Below are 21,807 nucleotides of genomic sequence, written 5' to 3'. Positions count from 1 at the left end.
TACTTTCAATCTGATAATTGTGATTAACATTGAATAGGTCATTTTTATCAAAAAAATTAAGCAATCGATGTCCTTGGAAGGTTGATTTAAATTAAGTGGACCGGACTGTAATCGGCATATTCACGGCGTTCACGCTGCAAATACAATAATCGATTGTATGCAGTCGAACGTAAATTAACTTTCGGCTAGTTTCATGGAGGTCTGCTGACGTTTTATTCAAAGATGGCCGTGATCAGTACGCCATGTTTTTTGTGACCGAGTATTAGAAAATTTTTTGAGGATCGTAATCTGTATGAGCAAAATGGCTGATGATGATCCGTGGTTATTAAAAGAAGACGGTTATTTAAACGTAGATGCTGAGTGCAAAAATATAATCTATCATGCCAATTTAAACGTTTTACTGGTTACAACTAGCAATGCGCAAGTGTACGTTTTTGATGTCAACTCAGGAGTAATCTTGCAAAGAAGTTCCCTGTCCTGTGAGTATCGTCATTTATTTACATATTTTATAACGTAAATCGTATAAAACTGATCTGTTCTGTATGCTATAATTTTTTTCGTATCATTATTTGGTCTTGCGTCAAGTTTAATCATACGGTCAAGGTCGTATATACTCCTGTATAAAATGTCAAATACAAATATGCTCCTTAATTTGTGTTTTTCTAGGAAGAACCAACGTTTAATGATGCATCGTTATTTAAAATTATTCATTTGCTATCTTGTTACATTGTCAGTCAGTTACACAATTTCCTCTTAGATTGGGTAATTCGATATTTAATCATTTTTAGCTTATTGCCAAGAACATTTAGTAAACAATATTGAAGGTAATTAAGGATGAAGTTGATGAAACGCAGCAAAGCAATTACACCAATAGAAAAAATAAAATTATTATAATTTAATAAAAAGCATTATTTGATCTAAGAGTTTTGGTAGTATTTGAAGTAAGCTCACTGAAGGATCAGAAATATTTTTTTATTTATTTACCCATTGTAGAGTACTGCTGATAAATCTAGCAACAACAGAACACCTTTCCATATATTTATTTCATAAGATTGTGTGAAATCTTATATAAAATATAATCTATTCTGTACTTTCCTTTCTGCAAAGATTTTATAAAGCATTAATTTTTTTATGTATAAATGCAGGTAAACAAAATAAAAAATTGCACGGTATATATCTGCCTGAAGGAATAGACAAAGTGCTTTATACAGATGGAAGAGGTATTGGCATACGCAGTGATTATAATGGTGTTTTGCTATTAGAAACTATCTTACAAACTCCTGTTTCAAGAAGTGAAGATATCATCAAAGTAGAATTATTACTTTCTGAAGCTATACTTTTATTGCATTGTTTACGTCGCATAGAGCTTCAGAATGTTGATCACGTGCAAGAAGTTATACAGGATTTATCTGCAAAAATTGCTGCTGCACAAGCTAATCAGAAAAAGGGGATCAAAGCTCAAAAAGTACATAGCCTTGTTGTTTGCTATTGCCTTTAAGCACTGTTTCCTTGTAATATTATAAAATAATTTTGTTGCATTTTCAGTGGAATACAATATGTTTGGAGTTGCCACATGGGTCCTTAAAATTGGTGTGTTCAAGTTTAGTAATTGAATTGAAGCGTCAAAGTACACATATACCTGCTCTGCCAATTGCTTCTGCCATTAATGAACGACTAAATGGCCTATTACCTGGCCTCACACTAGAAAATGCGCCTGTTGAAAGGGCATTGATGTTTAGTGAAGCAGCCAGGCGTAACACATTTTCCAAGTGGCCACATATGAATTACAAGTGTGTCTGGCATATTGCATTGGCTGTAAATGTTTAGAAATAATATGTACTTATTATTTTTCAGATGGGCATTACCTCATCAAATGGCTCAAGCTGGTTTCTACCATGAACCAAATTCTACAGGTGACGATAGAGCAATGTGTTTTACATGTAACGTTTGTTTGGTTTGTTGGGAGCCAACTGACGAGCCGTGGTCTGAACATGAACGACATTCTCCCGCATGTCCCTTTGTTAAGATGGAGTATACGCAAAATGTACCATTCTCTGTTACACTTGCCACTGCCCCAGCTCGCGAAGCTGGTGAACCAGTTGAAGTTGTAAGTACTACAAATGTTCCTGGCCTCATTGCCACTGCATCCTGCAATGGTTTTGTAAGCATTTGGAATGTTACCAATCAATTAAAGGTAAATATTTACTACTGATATACTTAGTCCATCTTACCATTCTGTTCAGAATGTAATGTATTAATCTATAGAAATTATTTTCAGAGAGAATTATCATTTTATATTGCCCCTTCTGATCAAGAAATTAATAATGAATCTCTCAATTTTTTTGCCACACGAAATTTGGCACCTACGTATTTAACAAATTTAACTTCTGACACTAAGTCACTACCAGATTACAAATCTTCTACAGCTCATAGATTACAACTTACTGCTTTAACAATAGTAGGTTCGCACAAACAAGAAAATGAAGAATTAAGGAGTCCAGCTTCAACTTCTTTGATTTCTGCCAATGTAGAAGGGACAAATAGCAAAATAAGACCATGCTTGATATGTGGTGTCACTGTAATCATAAAGAGCTCGATGCAAATGAGAACTTTGGAAAATGTCTGGGCTGCATCAACAGATTTAGCTCCTTCTTCGTCATTAGTTCGCGCAATGAATAGTGTTAACAGTGCTGCCAGTGATACATTAGATATAATGAAGGTAGCAGGTGATAGGTATACACCTTCAAAACTGCATTATATAGTACTGTATGATTTTCATCATAAAGCAGCATCACCGCAGCCGGTTAAACAGGATAACTCAAAAGATTTGAAAACCAAAAAAACCCTTTCTGGAACGGGAACTAGCGCTAGTTCTAACGCTGGTCGTCAGGAAAACTTATATTCTGACCTCTTCTTAGGCAAATTTTTGTATGAAGTTCCTGTCATTGAAGATGTTGATGCAGAAATGGTAGTTGGATCACATTTCGATGGGATATTTCCAAATGCAGCGCTCACCGCATCGTCTTCTAATGGAATGTATTCTTCACCGATTGGTATTAACGTTCCAGCAACGTCGAGTCCTTTCGATGCAAATTTCAATCCTATCAATTTTGCAAATCCCGACCATCTAGCTTCTACATCAAATTTGACAAACCTAAACAAGAAAAGCTTGGAGATGTTGAAAGTTGCAAAGACAGAGCCAATTGTTATACAAACTCTATCAATTGATGCACCGAATAACCTTAGAATAACTTACATTTCACCAACAAAGAATGGGAAATACCTGTACGTGGCTATGTGTCCAGTATCAGAAGATGTTTGCATAGACTCTTCATCTGCAAATACAAATGAGATGGAAGTTGATGAAGAAAGTGAATTTCTCCCACAGAAAAGCTACATGTTCTGGGACCATAGTTATGCGCAATCGGATAAATTGATAAATGGAGAAACACATAATGCATTTAGCACAAATTCTATTCTTTTAGTTTATGCACTTGATTTTACAGAAAAATTAGTTAAAGTATCGTCGGAGCCTGTAGTTAGGAGAGAATTATCAGCTGAACAATTGCCTTTGGAGCATTTTTTCTTACCATTACAAGGGAAGCAAAAATCCGATTTCTCTTGTACTAATCCCATGCTAAATTCCATTAAAAATGAGCTCTTTGGCCAAGTAGCTATTGTTTGTAAAGATGGAGTTGTGAGAATACTAGATTTAAGTACATTAAAAACAGTAGCAGAGGCTAGACTGGAAGGAAAAACTTTTGTTTCAATTGCTTATTGCAATAGTAAGTATATAAAATAATTTATTTTATAGCTTCTGAACATATTTTTGAAGTAATTACGGGATATTTTTAATTTATTGTCGTTTTTAGGTTTGGAAAGACTGTGTGCGTGTACAGCTGAAGGTACTTTGCATTTCTTTATTATGACGGAGGAGGAAGATTCTACCGAAGAGAAGGAAGTGGAGGAGGAAGTGGCTTCTGCGAATATTCAAGGCGATTGTGCCAATAACGTTAATATAGGACCCAGTACATCAACGTCTGCTTCATTTCAACAGTAAGCTTTCACCCTATTGTTTAACACTTGTTAACATTGAACGGAATACGCTTATATCATTGTTAATAAAAACTTTCATTTTTCAGGGATCCTATTATAGCGCATAGGCCAAATTTAACTTATCGAGATTTACGTCTGCTTTATGAGTTAACGAGGTTCGATCGGCATTCACCTATTTATGGAGCAACAGTACCACCATGCTGGAATGAAATGATGCGAGCCCAAAGGCAACGGCGTCATCCACAACATTTTCACCAATCGGAAGATCAACATCATACGCGCACATGGAGATTGCAAAATGATACGTAAGTTCTATTATCAAAAGTTGTCTTAAAAATTTATATTTTAAAATACTATTGAGAGATTATTATTATCTTTGTTTTTAAATTTCATAGAGACACATGGGACGAACATGTTTTTGAGCTTACACTACCGCGAAATGCGTCAGAAACCATTGGACATGTTGATGTTCGGTTTAGTTTACATTCGTTCTGTCAAGAATTGCCTACAATTCAAGTAACACTGTTGAAACAAAACATACGACGAATTGGACAACAAAAGTCTACTTCGGTGGATGAGCGAATAGATTTCAATCTGGATCAGAATCAAAAATCTGAAAATCCTGTAGTAACAGAGGAATATCAGCAACAGCATAACTGTGAAATTTTATGTGGACCTATAGATCTGCATCGCTGCATGGATTTGTCGTGTCGATCTGGTTGCGTTACTCTCACTAGTCCTAAATTGTTTCGTTCTAAAGCCAGAACTTTGCTAGTTCATATTAAAGCTCTGGGTGATACTGGTAAAGATGGGGTAAGTTATCAAAAATTTTTAACTTTTTTTTTTATAAATACGTAATGCTTGTAATGAGTTTTACAATTATTAATCACAGACAAGTGGAAAGTCAAAGAGCACAGAAAGCAAACCATCAACTTCGAAGAAATTTAGAATAGTTGAAACACGACCTATTGTTCCTGGAAGTACCGTTGAAAGATTTGCTGAGGGCGTCAGTAGTAAAAAATTGGAATGTTACAATGGTGATTACGAGTTGCTAACAATTAAAATATTTCAATTAAATACCAATTTTTAACTTTTAATAAGGAATTATTTAATTACAGGGTGTGATTGTATTCATGAGGTGTCCATTACAATAAGATCAATTCAGTCAACTAGTATACCAAATGAAAGAACACAAAGATATGCAATGCTTGAATCTAAATCTTTCTTTGACAATTTATTGGACGTTGCTTGCTTAAAAACATCTGATAAGTAAGTAGATTTTTTCATAGCAACTTTGAATTTGAAAAGCTTTTATAAAATATTGGTTTTTTATTATCGAGAAAAACTCAACATTTCAATGCTTCAATTTTTACAGAACACTCGTAGTGCAATCAATCGCTTTAGATATTCTGGTATGGATTGCTTCCATACGACTGACAAGACTAAGAAGCAATCAAAATAACTCTGAAATAAAACTACTTCAATTAGAGACAATACACTCTGTTCAAGATCAATTACCTGATCTGTTGCAACACTGTCTTTTACATGCTGGTCGGAGTATAGCGCACAAATGTGTAAAGTTGATTACTATTTGCAGTGGGTAGGTACTTCCTGTCATGTGGATGAGTTTAAATGCTTATCTGTGTGCGTAAAAAAGGAGTAACGCTTATTTATATACTAATTTTGCAGAGGATTCCATAATTTGGAGGATTTACCAGCTCAATCTTATGATGAAGCTGTTCTTTCTGCTTTAGTTTCTCTCTTGCCATTGATTATAGAAGTACAGTGGGCAGGCTCACTCCGATGGATTCATCTACTTATAACTAGGTTTTTAGCTTTAGATAAGAATCACAATATCGCTCAACAATGTATAATATTGGTACAAAAAATAGCAGCTGAAATGTCAAACCGTGTAAATCCTTATCATTTACTTCTTGCTACAAGGTACAGCATTTATATTAGTTTTCTTCTAAGCAAGGACAACTTTTAATAGCATTTAATATGATTATCATTATAGATTTGGTTTATACAATACTCCATTTGAAACAGAGCTATTTGATTTGGAGCCACCAATGCCACCAAAGTTCAGTTCAATGCCCGTTACATATGCTTCGGTTGTAACTGGCGAACAGACGGGAGCAGCTCCCATTTCAACATCTTTTACGCACTCCCAGGACAAGACTACTGCACAGTCTCAAGATCATATCGATTTGAGAGATTTGCTAATACTGCCTACAAATTCAGCCAATGAGCTCGTAGTGCCTAGCAAATTGAAAGCATTATGCACTAATCATAATATCAAAGGGCTTCTGGAGGTAATTTTTCATTTTATATTTTCAGAATATTACATCTCACATACGTGATTATTATTAAAATATTTTATATTAATGCATCTATAGGTTGAACCACTGCATTTTACTTGTCACGCTGTATCTGATGGAACTAAAATGGAAAAGCTCGATCCCAGCGTCTGCACGATGAATATTGGAACTACTCTGTATGATACTGCTGCAGCAATAAATAATTGTGTCCCAGATATCAAAACAATTCACCAGAACTATGTAAGTTTTAATATCAGACAATTACGAAATATATATAAGCAGAAGATAACTAGCGAAATACTATTACTAAAATTTTACTCGTCTGCCTCTATTTAAATTTTCTGAAACGACTAAAATTGAATATTTCGAGGAAAGGATGCTCGGTGTCTTGTTCACGTGGCACTGATACTACAATATTTAATACGGCATAAATTTGTATTAATTAACATTTATTTTTATTACATATTCTATTTACTTTTATTACTTAGCGCGAGACTACCGAGTTTGATAAAATTTTATAGTGTCAAATTATAAATAATTAGGCCCTTTTTATGGAATTTTGAGACATTATAAAACCTCGAAACTGGTCGATGTGAATAGTAAATCAAGTATTAGCTTGTTTTATGAAGAAAAATAGTAGTAATGTGATTCTCTTTTGACTACAAAAATTAACTTATAAGAAAATACTTAAATTGTTTTTGAGAATAACTTTTGCGTTTTAAAAGTATCTTATTTGTTACTGCGGATTAAATAATTTAATGTTTATGGGCTCAAATGAAAGGTTTTTCAAAACCATTTTAAGTAAAGCTTTACTTAAATCATGAAAATTGATCATTCATAGAAATAAATCAATTTGAAAATTGGGACGGCTAAACTTGCTGTATAAGTTACACGGTAGTGTTCGGCGGTATAGACATGTCATTATCTACTTTTATATGTACTTGCCGTCGAGACACTACCGTGTCTCTTGATCTAGTATATTTTAGAATTAGTTGCAAGAAACGGATTAAATAAATTGAGTTTTATGAATCTTTCAATGAAACACGGCTGTATGTTATACATTGTAGAGCTTGGAAGCTGGATCGCTAGGACCAGAAACTCAGGCTAAGTCAACTCCTACATTAGGAGAATTGATTAGTATTTGTAGAGGGAGAATGATCACGAAGCCTGCCGCAGGCGTTGCGCATCTATTGCTTACTCCTGACGATCAGTCAGATTGTGATGAGGCTAGCGACGTGCCTAGGGATACCCAGGCATGGCATAATAAACAGAATGATATGTCGAGTTCAGATATAATAAGTTCTACTATAACAAATGAAAAATCGTCTTTGCAAAATGTTGATATTACTGTAAATAAGATCGAAGACAGCAATGTTAAAAAGGTAGATTATACAGTTGAAAATCTGCACTTGGTTCTTTTTTTCAGTTGATGACTCTTTTATTTTACCAATATTTGTCGTTTTTAATGTTTTGCTTGCAGTCAAAGTAGAAACTTGTTTGACTCAGATAGTAAAATTGATGTTTTACAGCTACATCTGCATGTAACGCTGAAAATGATAAAAGCTTCCTACATTTGATGTTACTGTTTAAACACCATTCGAACAGCTATATACAGAGTTTTAAGCGTAACAGTTGCCACGACTTTTCGGACACTTGATAATGCAGACAAAATACTTCAGATAAATAGTGATCAGCGCTCCCCCTTGAATAAAAAGCAAAACTATAAAAACGTGAAAACATTTTTTTTAGTAAAATAATACTGTACTTTTTTTTTAAAATGAATAACTATTTTTATTACATATTCCAGCAGCTTATTTCAAGAGCTTTTGAAAATACTCTATATGATCGCCAATTAAAACGCTTCAGAACATAGATGCAAGAAAACGTGTATTTTTAAAATTATAATAAATATTATAATAACATATACATATAGGTGTGCGAATTTTGTTGAAGTAGTTAAATAGTCGTTCAACTACTTATAATTTCAGAGGGAAATATCTAGGGAACGATTGGATGAAATGATAAATTATAGTATTTATTGGTTCTAATATTTTTATAATATTTATAACTTTGATTAATTAGTGCAACACTCTACCGAATTTCCTGAATAATATATTGATTAAGAAACATTTCAGATAAATTTATAAAAATATGCAATACAAAAAATGTTCTCCTCGTTTAAAAAATGAAGTTTGTTCGTATTTTTTTATTGAAGAAACATTTTTGTACTATGTTTACGAGGAAGCGATGGCAATTTTTTATCTGAAGCAATTTTGTCTAATACTTTCAGAATTGTCTCAAAAATCGTGTTAATTTTTATACCGAACACTGTATAATATAGAATATATTACTTATAACACAAATCACGACGCATCATACCATATGCCACAAACCTATTAGAATGTTATCAACAAATTATCTTTATAATAGAAAGACGAATTTATAGTATATTTCACATTGCAATGAAATCTTAGAGAATGTAGTTACAATTTTTTCAATTATGCTTGCTTTATTAATATTTTGTCATAGTTTTCAACATATCTTTCATTAAAGAAACTATAAGTTATACATAATTAGTATGATCCTTTAAAAAAATTCGAAAGTAGTGAATAAGTATCATTATCGTTCATTGTTGATTCTTCTGTAAATGATGAGTTAGACACATATACTTTTATATTATCATACACAACTGTACTTTTTTTGTAGAGAGAGGACGTTACCTTCCCTTGGGGAAGATTACTTTGCTGGCCTCCACATCAAGCATTGGTAGTTGAACGAATGCATTCAGGAGCTAGACGTTTCGTTATTTTAGACTTTGGATCACCAATTTTGCTCACAGACTTAATGATTCCATCGTGTAGTGCTTTAGTATCCTTGTCAATTGATATTTGGACAAAGAGCGAAGAGTCTGATGGTACTCGTTTAATAGTTTCCGGCGATATCGGAAGCAAACCTTTAGTCATTTGTGACCTTCAACCACCACCAATTTGTCGATATTTAAAGGTAAAGAATTATATAATTTTAAAGGGAAAACAATATTAATATTAATAATTATGTATTGTTTCAGATCACTACAATAGGACGTTATGGAATGACTGCAACTAGATGCAAAATTCCTTTAGGTACATTTTATGGACATATGGTTGTCTTACCAGGGGAGGATTATGCGGAATTAAATTCCTCCTCGTCTAAGGATACCTCATCTGATTCCTCCTTGAAAGTAACAATTGAAAATCAATGTAACATTTTATCTGCTTTAGCCGAGGATGTTCTATGTCGGTTAGTATCATTTTTTTCATGACTCAAATTATAATTGAGCCATATCGAAAATGTATGTTACTTAAGTTAAATAATATAATGACCAAATTCCAGATTTAGCTTAGCAACTGAACGATTAAAAAGTCTATTGGATCCATTGTTGTGTTCAGAAACACCTAATGTTATGCATATACAACATTATCTGTCTTACAGTAAATTATCTAGTGAAAATAAAGAGCAACCTTCATCTAAAATATTGTCAACCTATCAGGTAACCTTTACTTTGATTAGTTTTATAATTTTTTAGCTCCAATTTGAATTAAACATGAATTATTTATTATTTAGGAATGTATAATGCTGCAGCATCAGTTAAACGTTGTGCGGGGAGTATGGCGACGCCTCGAAATTTGGCGAGGATCTCAAAATGCGTTAGCTTCAACTTTGACTAGTGCTTCTAGTGATAAATTAAGAGTTTTGGGTGAAACGTTGCTTGATATTCTACTTTATACTGTATATGAAATAGGCTCAGTGCCCAGTGTAAGTAATATTATGTCTTATTATACGCTGACACATAAGTTTTATATTAAATTACTAACAATTTATTTTTGCTAAATATAGATTCCAGCATCCTTATGCGATGTATTTACACCATCTGTCTGTGAAAGTTTCTTCCATGCAATTTGCGTAGTTACACCTGCCCCACGTTTACAGCTTCATGCTACAGCTCTTCTTGCTCGTATGGCTGGTCATCAGCCTTGGTGGGGGAACTTTTTGTCTAATACTTTAGTAAATTTGTATTCATCATCGTCAACGCACATTTTTCCTCAAGATAGGTAAAGTATTTATTTTTAAGCTACCTATATATAGCAGAAACATTATTTTTACCTATTTTTATATATATTTTCCAGGGTATTTATTCTTTTAACATTCCTTGGAAGAAAGTCCCTAATTACTGGTGCGAATAAGTTTTCAGTGATAGATGCGATGGTTCGCACTTTAGGCAAACTTACACCCCTGCCTAACACTCGTACCCCTAATTCAAGTCAATTAGATTCAACCCTTATTGGTTGGGTTTTGCTCTTCTTATCTGTATGTTTGGATACAATTTCCCTTTCGCCTCTATGTTCAGATGAAAATCAAGAGAAAAATAAAGAGCAAGGTAAACGATATTTAAAACAATAAACGATATTTTATTTTCACTCTTATATTAGTTTTTAACTTCTCCCTTCATTTATTTTATCATTCAAGGTCTTTTATCTCGATGGGAATTCATTCAAGGAGAGTCCGCCATGCAAAGAAAATACATGAATTCAAGTCGATCTTCAGCTTCTCGCAATTATCGAAAAAAGCTGCATAAACGTTTAATGCAACACAAGCAAAATTTACAGGAGTTCGAAAAGACTAGAAAAGTTTTTAGTACCCCAAGCCAGGTATATAGAAATTTCCAATGGTATTATGTTTTAATATTTCTAAATAATAATTCAATTGTATGCAAATTAATATAGGGATGGAACAGTATAAGCTCTCAATCTGTTTCGGTTTGTAGTAAAGTAGAGGCTGCGTTCAAATGTCAAGAACGCAATTTTAAGAAAACGCTGATACAGCATACTACTAAGCATTTTAAAGACATTCTTAGCACTAGAAGGAATGAAATGCAGCATTTAACTCGAAGTCCTCGCATTCAACCACAACCTAGTACCAGGTATAAACACGTAAAGAATTGTTTTAGACCAATATCATGTACCCACCTATAACTATAATATTATATTAACAGTAGATCAGATGTAATGGATTCGGAAGCTGAATGTTTAGCCAGTTTATCCCATCAACGTGTTTTACCTGTGGCTCGAGGTCTTGTAACACTTATATTAAACAATGCTGCAAATGTTGATATGTTCCTTCTAGCCTGCAAGGTAAATGTTGTTGACGATAACATTCATTTATGTTAAAAGTAATGTATATGTGTGATGTTATTTTGCCGTTTTTCATTTTATTCAATGTGATTTTTTCATAAAACCCTTTAGGTTGTAGCTAAATTAGTGGTATCAACACGCCCTACTATTAGTTTATGCGAGCTTATGAGCGAAGACCAGCTTTTGAGATTAATAAGACTTGCAACTGGAACATCGGACGCATCTTGGTCTTCTCATGCAGTGTCATGTCTTCTACAAGACTTATTAGAAGGTTAACTTAATATTTTCCTTGAAATAATTTAGATCTCGGCGTAGCACTTTCTAATTGTTAAAATTTATAAAGGTGGCAGATTGTATCCGAGAATATGTACTACTCATGATAGTAGTCCTCCTGAAGATAGTTTTGAATCTCTACCAACAGAGGAGAATAGAGTTCCAGAGGAAGAAAGTTCAGGTGCTGCCGGAACTAGTAGTTCAGCAACAACGTTAGGAAACGATGAAGGTTTTGCAGAGGGAGATGCTGACGAAGATTCCCACGATAGTTTAGTAGTAGCATCCTCAACCCCGTCGACGTCAAAATCCAATGGTTATCTACCCTCGCTTTTAGAGTCTGATGACAGCGAGCTGGAAGAATTCTTGGATGATATATTAGAAAGAGGTAAAAATATGCTGAAAAAGGGTAATGCAGTATCCAAGCTCCTCAATTCAACTACTTCAGGGTAAATATTCTATTGATATATCGAATTATATGTTGTCACATATAATAGATGTAAAAGAATCAAAATGAAATATTAATCGTGAATTTTTAATTATGTATTTAGCAGTATTTCATTAGCTATGGATGCTAGACTGGAATATGGCGTTGAAGCAACCGTTGAAATTGCTTTAAGAGCACTGTCAAGTTCGGGAATGTATAATTTACTTCATAGCATAAATGCAACTATACAAGTAGGTTATAGAAATTTGTCATATATTTTCTATAATACTTTTAAAATTATTCATTTTATTATGTGTGCTTGTAGGCACCAGCAACGGAATCAAGTCGAAGTAATTCCCAATCGCGGACAGAGCCTGGATTTAATGATAGAAGTCAAGATATTTGGAATTCTACGGATCCTACTTCTTCTAGTTTATCAATGTTAACGCGTTGCTTTGATAGAATATTTTCAGATCTATACTTACAAGTAAGGGATTTTTGTTCTGTAGTGTTAAGAGGGTATTTTCTGAATTCATGATATATATGTATAATTCAAACCAAAAATTTGTTTTCAGAATGGAGGTACTAATTTGGAGCTTGTGCTACAGCTTTGGTTAACGTTAAATTTGGATGCTGCTTCGGAGCAGCTTACTTCTTCCACTCAATTCGATCCATCTTTAACACCTGAGATTCCACTCAGCTCTACCGCTATTTCAAGTTTAATATCTACTCTTTCATGGTTCGTAAGGGGTAATATATTTTATTATTAATTTATCGAAGTTGTTAATAAAATATTCTTATAGGCATCCTGGTGTATCCTTACGTACCTGGTGTTTAGCACTTCGATGTTTAACTCTTGCAAGTAATCAATCTTTTCGCATTCACGGAATTCTAATGGGTATGACTGCTTGTATTATTGAGGAACGAAATATGGGTCCCATGCTTTTGCGATTGCTGTCTGGTAGTGGCTTAAATATTAATACTATGGATAAGCAATATGTAATGGTAATTATGCCTTTTAAACTTTTTCGTATTTTTAAAATTGCTTTGGAAGGCTTTTATGGAAAATTGAACATTTTTATATTTTAGGCCGGTCCGACACTTTGTCAGGCTCTTCAAGATTTTCTCGTTAGGCTACAGATACGATGTGATGTTATTACAACATTTAATGGATCCGGTAATACACTAAGGGAGCTATTACTTTGGGTTGTATATCAACTTGTGCAACCGGGAGGAGCATTGGTAGCACGACGAGGACCTTTGGATGCTCAGTGCAAGCTCATTACTTCTCTAAGCACCACACTCAATTTCACTAACACGGATTTAGGAACTGCTATGAGTATATCCGAGTGTGTGGGTGTTTTAGTTTCTACGTATGTACGCGGCTCTGGGATTGGCACACAGTGCGGAGGAGCCGTAGAATCAACGAATCAATCGGGCGGTTTTGGTGGCTTATATGCCTGTGTACTTGGCGGTGACACTAGGCAAGGTAGACCAGCATCGTGGGAAGCATTAGTTGTAGCCCTTATTAAACTCGTATGTAGACTTGTGCTGACGCCACTTTCAAATACTCGAGTGGTACGATTTGGTAATGAAGGAAGCGAAATGGACCAAGCCGAAACTTCTACTCAAGATAATGCCAGCGATGCACAGATAAAAATAAATATTTCACAAACGGATGAAAGTAAAGCGGCAGAGCAACAGCAAACGCCATTCCGCTTGCAGCAACCTGCACCTGAGAAACCTGTACCATGTGTCGCAGACACTGTATTACAGCATGAGCCTACAATGATGAGATTACTCGGAGCTCTTGGACAAAGCTCCGGTTCCTCGTTAGCCATGCTTGTTGGTGAGAGTACTGCAGGAACTGGAACTACGACCGAGCTAGGTGATTCAACGTCAATACCAGATGCAACTTTCCAGCTTTTAACTACTCTGGCAAAAAGAGCAAGCGATCCTACTTTGGTCTTAAAATCTTTGTACCAGTACCTTGCTTCATCTTGTGGAGAAGGAGACATCGATCGTTTATTGGGAGTCATGCAATTGTCAGAGCCCCTTCTCTGGTATATACTGAGGGTTCTTGATAATGAAACATCTTTGTCAATTTTTACTGCAATGGGCGGTGTTAAAGTACTTTGTCAGAATTTAGTGAAATCAAGCAATACCAATTTATGTACCTCTTCCTCTGGTGTCATCGCAATGGTGATGGAACATTTATCGAATGCTCCTAGTACACCATCGATTCCTACGACCAGCAGTAAAAAGACCATCAACTCTTTAGAGTCCGACGAAACTACAGGTTTGCTAAACTTTGCACCTTTGGGTACAATTACTCTACTGAATCCTACAGCACAGCCCGCTGATGGATTGATACAAAACGCATCTGCTCATAGACGGGCAAGAAGCGCCGCTTGGTCTTATCATTTTTATCCTGATGAAGCATGGGTTGATCTTACAATTACTTTACCTTGTGCTATTTTGTTAAGAAAAGTCGAGTTACAACCTCATCTCACTTCTTTAGCTAGTAAGTCGATAAATCTTTTATTTGTAATGAAACTTATAAGTATGAGCGCGAGGCAATGTAAACTTCTTTTTTTAGCATCTCCATCCGCTGTTGCTCTAGAAGTATCAAGAGAAAGCAATGGTGCACTAACACCAGTCTGCCCTCCAATGCCTACAGCTGGCTTAACTTTAATTCGTCTTACTTTATCTCAGCCTGAAGTTGCTACTTCAGTTCTTGTACGACTGTATAAGCCACGAGATTCAACTAATATCAGCTTAAGTCAAATTAGGCTATTGGGTACCACAGTATTCGGTGAAATTAAAACATCTCGTGACTCGATAGACGAGGAGCAACTCACTAAAACAAGGTGATGATTTAAATCACTAGTACGTTATGCTAACAAATTATTATAAATTGAAGTAATTTAAATTTAATGTTATAGCCTGGGCTGGTTACGATTGGTACATCAATGCCTTTCCGTCAGTACGCTAAACTTTGAGCTTGCAACCGAGGTACTTAATTCTGCAGCTTCAGTGGAGGGTCTTGTAGAAGCATGCTGTAACTTATTGTTGCTACCAGCACCATCATTATTTACTCCTAATCTTGAAAGAGTCTTGCTGCAATTAGGCTTACATTCTCGAGAGCTTGGACTACGTTTAATCAATCTATTGCTGAATAATAGATCTGCCGCTTTCTATCAAGGTATCACTTTATGATTAAATGTCTGTTTTCAAGTGTTTTTAATACTGTCAACGTTAATTATAATAATTATGAAATTTAGGGACAGCAGCTACGCAAGAAGCTTCAACTATTCAACTAGTAGTAGAGCTATTGCAACAGCTTTGCTCAGTTCAGGATTCCAGCATCGAAGCGCGCATGTTAGCTGTTCTTTCATGGCTTCATACATCAGCAATACATGCAGTTGCTGATTCTGATACAGATCCAAATTCGGTTTCGCCACCAGCTGTTTATATACACTGTATATCAGCGATTATTTGGAAAGCTCAACAAAATTTAAATTATGATCTTTCCTTGCTATTGACGGATGATATGTTTAATGCATTATACCAATGGATACTCATACTCGCACCAACGTCAGCTTTAAAACAAGCGATCGATTCAGCCCTTTGTGCCTTCTGTTATGTACGACCTTCTTTGTTTCCATTACTCTTGCAAAGAGTCAACATTTTAGTACCAAACCTATCAACAGATCTTTCAGCGTCTATATCGGATGACAGAAAAGAGAGCGAAAGTCAAACAGATGATATAAAGAGTGAAAGTGCTGGGGAAGAGTGGTACTGTCGCTTTGTTTTACCAGAATATAAGCGATTAGATTTGACAGAAGGACAATTACTAACAGTTGCTGCTGCTGCAAGATCACCGCCTGGTATTCAACAGCTCATTGATTCTGGACTTCCAGCTTTACTGATTGGCTCCATCATAGACTTCTGTAAATCAGAAAAATTAAAGAAGCGAAGATCGAGAACGCAAGTTGATGGTTGTAGTCGAAGTAGATCACTAGAGTGCTCTAGCTTAACCGATAATGATAAAGCTGAGGAAGTATCGCATCAAGCAAATACAAAGGGAATATGCTTAACCGAACCTGAAAGTATAGCTATGGTTTTGGAATTTTTAACAATTGTATGCTCTGAAGGTAGAATGCGAGATTGGCTCGGAAGAGAGGGCAGTGGATTTTGGTTACCTTTACTGTTACTGTTGAGCAATCGTCCTATGGGAAGTGCATCAATGTCTTCATTAAGTAATTCCAAAGCAAATGTAGCCTATGGAACTCTGGAGAGTGCCATAATTAAGTTCCTCTCCAGGTGTTGTTGGTGTCATCCTGCAAATCAAAAGCTCTTGGCTAATTTACTTACCGAAGTTATTTCACAACAAAGAATGATTTCCACTGTTCGTTACCTTCACGGAATATCTGGTTTTACGAGAAGATTAATATTACAGTTACTACTAGAAGGCGAAAAAGTATTAGTATCTGTAACTTCTGAATCTCCAATGAAAGTATCAAATACTGCTACAAACCTTAGTATGCCATCGATGCCTACTCATCCAGCATATCCACTTGGTCATTATCATCAACTACTTTACATGCCAGTTCAGGCCACTGTAGCTGATATATTGCAGCAGGTTTCGGGTAAATCAATTTTTCATAATATTATATTTCATATATTTTCTGTGTAGTTTTTTGTTTAAGTCTTACAAAACCGTACATTTTAAATTATACTGATTTTAAACATATGTATATTTCTTATTTAATAGGAACATTGCTTCTTTTACTATTACCTCCCACTGAAAAAGATAGCGAAGCTACAACAAGCGGAAGTAAATGTTCAAGGGAGCTGTGGGAATCAGGTATGGCTTTGGTGGCGGATACTCTGAGCGTTGCAGCAGGAAATACAGCTAAAGATAAAAGGGCGAAAGAAGCATCTAACAGATCGCAAGCTCGTGGTCCATTCACAAGAAACTGTGGATTTAGATTACGCTTTGGCGAATCGTCCTTGAACAATAAGGGAAATGCTGGTAATGGACAAGAGAGCTCGGCAAACACTTCAAACCAACAGTATCTGATACATCCATCAAAGCCAAATACGCCACTTCCTCCTCAGCTTACTATTGCTCAGCTTCTGGCAATTGCCGAAGATAGTGGCATTTCTCTTTCGGAACCCTGCTTACAATTGGTTTTGAAGCAAAAGAGTAAAGATTGGAAAGACATGTTTTGGATGGGATTAGAAGCTGGAAAACAAACAGACAGTGAACTATTAAGTTATCGAACGATAGAAAATTCATTAGGAGTTTTTAGTACTGGTGGAGGATTAGCGATTTTAGCAAGGCATTTACCATTGGTCTATCCGGATTCGGGGAGATCGCTACATCCTGCAGAGAAATCTCCATCGCCGGAGCAAGCTGATGCTGATTGGGTTAAAGTAGAATTAACTGATGACATTTATGAGGTCTGGGAGGAAGGTGGCTCAAATTGGACTTCAAGAACATCTCAACCAACTTCCTACGTACCACCACATTCTTTAGCAGCCTTTGGCCTATTTCTCAGGTATAATTCAGTTATAATTTAAATAGCATGCCATTATTTATTACATAAAAGCTTTACAATAATTTTGCCTTTTAGACTTCCGGGCTACGCAGAGGTACTACTGAGGGACAGAAAGCGCGCGCAGTGCTTGTTACGTTTGGCACTTGGCGTTTCGGACGACGGCGAAGGTGGTGATGTTTTATCCATTCCTTTGGCAGCATCTTTACCGACTTTGCCATTCCAAGTCTTGAAACAATTACTCGATGCCACTCCGCCTACCACTGATGATGGTTTATTATTAAGAAGAACAACCATCGATGTTGGTGCCATGTTACTTTTATTAAACTGCTTAGCTACATTTACGCATCAGACTGGTCATAATGAAGGATCGGAGCTGAGATCAGGGCAAGCGGAAGGTCGCAGTGATGACAATTCTCATTTATATTGGGCTAAAGGAACTGGCTTTGGTACGGGATCTATCACACAATCGTGGAACGTCGAGCAAGCCTTGCTCAGACAACGATCCGAGGAAGAGCACGTAACTGTTTTACTCCAAGTCTTAGCTAGTTACATCGGAGCTGGTGGACAGCCTCAAAGAGAGCTTCCAGCGACTTTCCCTGATCTGTTGGCAAGATCTTGTTTGCTCTCAGCATTATCTTCATATTTGAGAAATGACTCTGTATTAGATATGGCTAGACACATTCCTTTGTATCGTGCCGTATTACAATTACTACGAGCTATGGCATTGTCTAACCAACTAACTCCACTTTTGCTACCAAGAAGCCAGTCCGGTGAATCTTCGGTCGTTTCCCTTCTATCAAGTATGAAAGTTTGCGTGGACACATACGTGCACAAAATTAATCGTACCCGAAGTAATAAGAGCAAAAGTGCCTCTAAACATCCGGAGGACAATGATCAAGATGAAGGCTTAGCAGCTCTGATCCCTGATATTCAGGAAAGTGCCACAATAGTACAAAATGCTACCAGTCGACTTTCAAATACAGGAGAAGAGTTATCCGGACCCAGCCCCATTGCTCCGGAATTGCCCCTAAGATCTGTAGAACAACGATATTTAGAAGTGATGAAGAATTTACAATTTGGTATATTAGATTATCCATCAATACTATTTACTGTCGATATTGTTGCTAATATATTCCGTATCGGATGAAACTATATGCCATTAATTCTTTATTTGTAGATACCTATGAAATGATAACAGAAAATCCTGATGGAGGAGGATATAAATTTGCCGTTTCATATCATTTCGAGTCTAACATGAGATCAGCTGGAGAAAGAAGTCATCCTACTAGAGTTAAACGTTTGGCACAAGAAGCAGTAACACTTTCAACTGCGTTACCACTTTCTTACAGTAGCAGTGTATTTGTAAGATGTGATGCTGATCGATTAGACGTTATGAAGGTATGTTTCCAATTATATGTGCATTCTAAATACTCTCAATGATATACTTGTATTTTTATATACTATCTGCTTTTAGGTATTGATAACTGGCCCGGCTGAAACACCATATGCAAATGGATGTTTTGAGTTTGATGTATTTTTCCCACCTGATTATCCTAATAATCCAATGTTGATAAATCTAGAGACAACCGGACGTCACACCGTACGATTTAATCCAAATTTATATAACGACGGAAAAGTATGTCTTAGTGTATTGAATACTTGGCATGGACGCCCAGAAGAAAAATGGAACGCACACACAAGTAGCTTTCTACAGGTAATTATCATACATATCTATATTAATAATTTAAATCGGTTATACTTATGCATTAAGGAATAATATAAAACATTTTTTTTTCAGGTATTAGTATCAATCCAGTCACTCATTTTAGTTTCTGAGCCCTATTTTAATGAGCCGGGGTATGAAAGATCGCGAGGCACAGCAACTGGAGCTATATCTAGTCAAGAATATAACGCAAATATATGCCAAGCTACTGCTAAATGGGCAATGCTTGATCAAATAAGAAATCCTTGCCCTTGCTTCAAAGAGGTAATGCACCTATTGTTGTTTTCTTTCATTAAAAAATAAATGCAAAGTTTTCATTGCTTTCTATTCAACAAATAGGTTATACATACTCATTTCTGGATTAAGAGACACGAGATTGTGTCACAATTAGAAGGCTGGATCAGAGACATGGAATTGCATGGAACAGATGGACGATCAGGACGAACTATTTCACTCAACGCATTATCTTTAAGGGTGAGATTTAGCTTTAAATTTTCATTCTTTATTCAGCATTCTTCATATTTGTATAATTACTTATTTGTACAGAGGCATTATCGATTACTACGAGAAGAGCTTAATAAACTGCCGACGCCCGAAGGCTTAGAAGATTTAATAGAGCCTCTCCCATCGCCAGGCTCGCCACTGGAGCTGCTACGAACTCCTACGCCAAGTACACCGTCTACCATTACGATATCCCCACCAAGTAATGCCACTCCTAGTATGAGTAACAGTAATACTAACAATCACGTGCATCACGATATCGATACGGATGTCGAAATGGAAAAAATGGTTTCAAAAGTATGTGAATAGCTAAAGGATGTTAATAGAGGTTGTTGGACATTTTAAAAAGTCTATTGTTTGTGTTATGAAAGACAAATGACGGACAGGCCCAAAGTGTTAAGAGAGCAAGTTTCATGATCACCAGGGTTGATCATAAAAACTAAAAAGATAATGATTTTCTATTGAATATGACCCCCATGACGATCATAAATCTAAAATAAATGAAATAGCAAAAAATAAGAAAGTGAGACGAAGCGTGTATGTAGATGCGGGTGCGTGCGCACACGTATATGTATGAATGTCAGATAGGCAAAGGAAAAAAAAAACGAAAATGATAAAATATTAGTATGAATGTGACAATTCGTGCGTAGTAGGTAATTGTCTTGGCTACTGTTATAATATATGTACACTGCATTCTACTATTTCGTACTACTGTAAGTACCAACTGTTAGTCCAATATTTATTATACATGTTCCTTGTTTATGTAGCCGAATCCCCTACGTGCAATGCGATCAAAGTAAAAACAAATCGAAGATATTTGAAATAAGTGGAACATAATAGAAGAATTGCTCTTGTGCTGTTATACAATTCTCATATTGGGAAATTGCTGTATTGACATCATTAAAAAGTAGTACGATTCCGTGTAAGAAGAACAGCAGTCTCCATTTGTAACTATAATAATTACATAGCACGCAGTAATTTCATATGAACTGACCGTATGAATTAATAAAGTCATTTTGTTTTGAAATGGGCTACACGTTTCTACCTGCTTTTACTGCTCTTGATAAAACAACATAAGGTTCAGAATGTAACGTGTACCTTGACTTTCATCGATTTTACTCCTGAGATTCGAAATAGAGAGATCTTAATGACTAAAAGATCTCGATCATCAATTTATCGCAAGACAATCGATGCAAGTCAGTTTACTAGCAAATAAAAACTTTTGATTTAAATGTGGCACAACGATGCGCAAATGGTCAAGTTGATACTCTTGTAAGGGAGAGAGAAAGAGAGAAAGAAAGAAAGAAAGAAAGAAAGAGAGAGAGAGAGAGAGAGAGAGAGAGAGAGAGAGAAGTGCGATATAGTGATACGAAATTTAATTTTTATGTAAAATATAATTTTAGCGTAGATATTGAAATATAATTGCTAACTGAATTTCTGATTTGAATTGATAAGTATACTATACTAAATTAAATTGTTATGTTGAGAAGTGTATTTTCATATACGTTGCGTAATATTAAATCAGTATTACCGATAAATTTGTATATACTTAGTTAACTTAATTTTAATTTCCTTCATCAGGCAATTTATTACTGAATTTACAATATTTATTGCATCAAAATTTATGTTGAAAGGAACACAGCAATACGATTCTTGTGTAAGTATATTATTTTTTTATTAAAAATACATATCCTACAATTTTCGTTTAATTTACTTGGCTCATCGTTTCTTTAATTTCGCTATTACGTATACAGCAAGGAATTAATTTCCA

The 21,807-nt window shown here is 35.5% G+C and overlaps 1 protein-coding gene across 2 annotated transcripts; it reads left to right on the top strand.

Moving 5' to 3' along the window:
- Positions 1 to 233: 233 nt before the first annotated feature.
- Positions 234 to 21,668, top strand: Bruce (BIR repeat containing ubiquitin-conjugating enzyme). Of its 2 annotated transcripts, XM_066741865.1 has the most exons (41): positions 234 to 479; positions 1,146 to 1,465; positions 1,546 to 1,790; positions 1,855 to 2,194; positions 2,279 to 3,785; positions 3,873 to 4,056; positions 4,143 to 4,361; positions 4,452 to 4,869; positions 4,949 to 5,093; positions 5,175 to 5,325; positions 5,432 to 5,656; positions 5,746 to 6,000; positions 6,074 to 6,371; positions 6,456 to 6,617; positions 7,445 to 7,759; positions 9,084 to 9,380; positions 9,445 to 9,656; positions 9,750 to 9,906; positions 9,981 to 10,172; positions 10,254 to 10,468; positions 10,544 to 10,794; positions 10,884 to 11,065; positions 11,141 to 11,337; positions 11,410 to 11,548; positions 11,660 to 11,819; positions 11,892 to 12,267; positions 12,370 to 12,496; positions 12,571 to 12,732; positions 12,821 to 12,984; positions 13,049 to 13,250; positions 13,335 to 14,769; positions 14,845 to 15,115; positions 15,191 to 15,450; positions 15,530 to 16,897; positions 17,023 to 17,812; positions 17,888 to 18,891; positions 18,990 to 19,210; positions 19,287 to 19,526; positions 19,611 to 19,799; positions 19,875 to 20,009; positions 20,082 to 21,668. In XM_066741865.1, exons 1-41 carry the CDS (start codon positions 293 to 295, stop codon positions 20,343 to 20,345), a joined length of 14,181 nt encoding a protein of 4,726 aa, XP_066597962.1. In that variant the 5' UTR covers positions 234 to 292; the 3' UTR covers positions 20,346 to 21,668. The 2 variants fall into 2 exon arrangements, with proteins under 2 accessions (XP_066597962.1, XP_066597963.1); XM_066741866.1 differs by lacking the exon at positions 7,445 to 7,759.
- Positions 21,669 to 21,807: the final 139 nt, after the last annotated feature.

The sequence above is a fragment of the Prorops nasuta genome, unplaced genomic scaffold (assembly GCF_024137725.1).
Source record: "Prorops nasuta isolate Cenicafe-Biocafe unplaced genomic scaffold, Cenicafe_Pnas_1.2 PNAS00027, whole genome shotgun sequence".
Lineage (NCBI taxonomy): Eukaryota > Metazoa > Arthropoda > Insecta > Hymenoptera > Bethylidae > Prorops > Prorops nasuta.
Note: the sequence above shows the minus strand (reverse complement) of the source record. Positions and strands in the feature narration are given on the sequence as shown.

Excerpts from the sequence above, each read along its gene's own strand:
- Bruce (XM_066741865.1), top strand. The coding sequence starts at position 293 with ATGAGCAAAATGGCTGATGATGATCCGTGGTTATTAAAAGAAGACGGT. Across the intron at positions 3,786-3,872 it reads TTCAATTGCTTATTGCAATA|GTTTGGAAAGACTGTGTGCG; the intron begins GTAAGTATATAA and ends TGTCGTTTTTAG. Across the intron at positions 15,116-15,190 it reads GAGCAACTCACTAAAACAAG|CCTGGGCTGGTTACGATTGG; the intron begins GTGATGATTTAA and ends TTAATGTTATAG.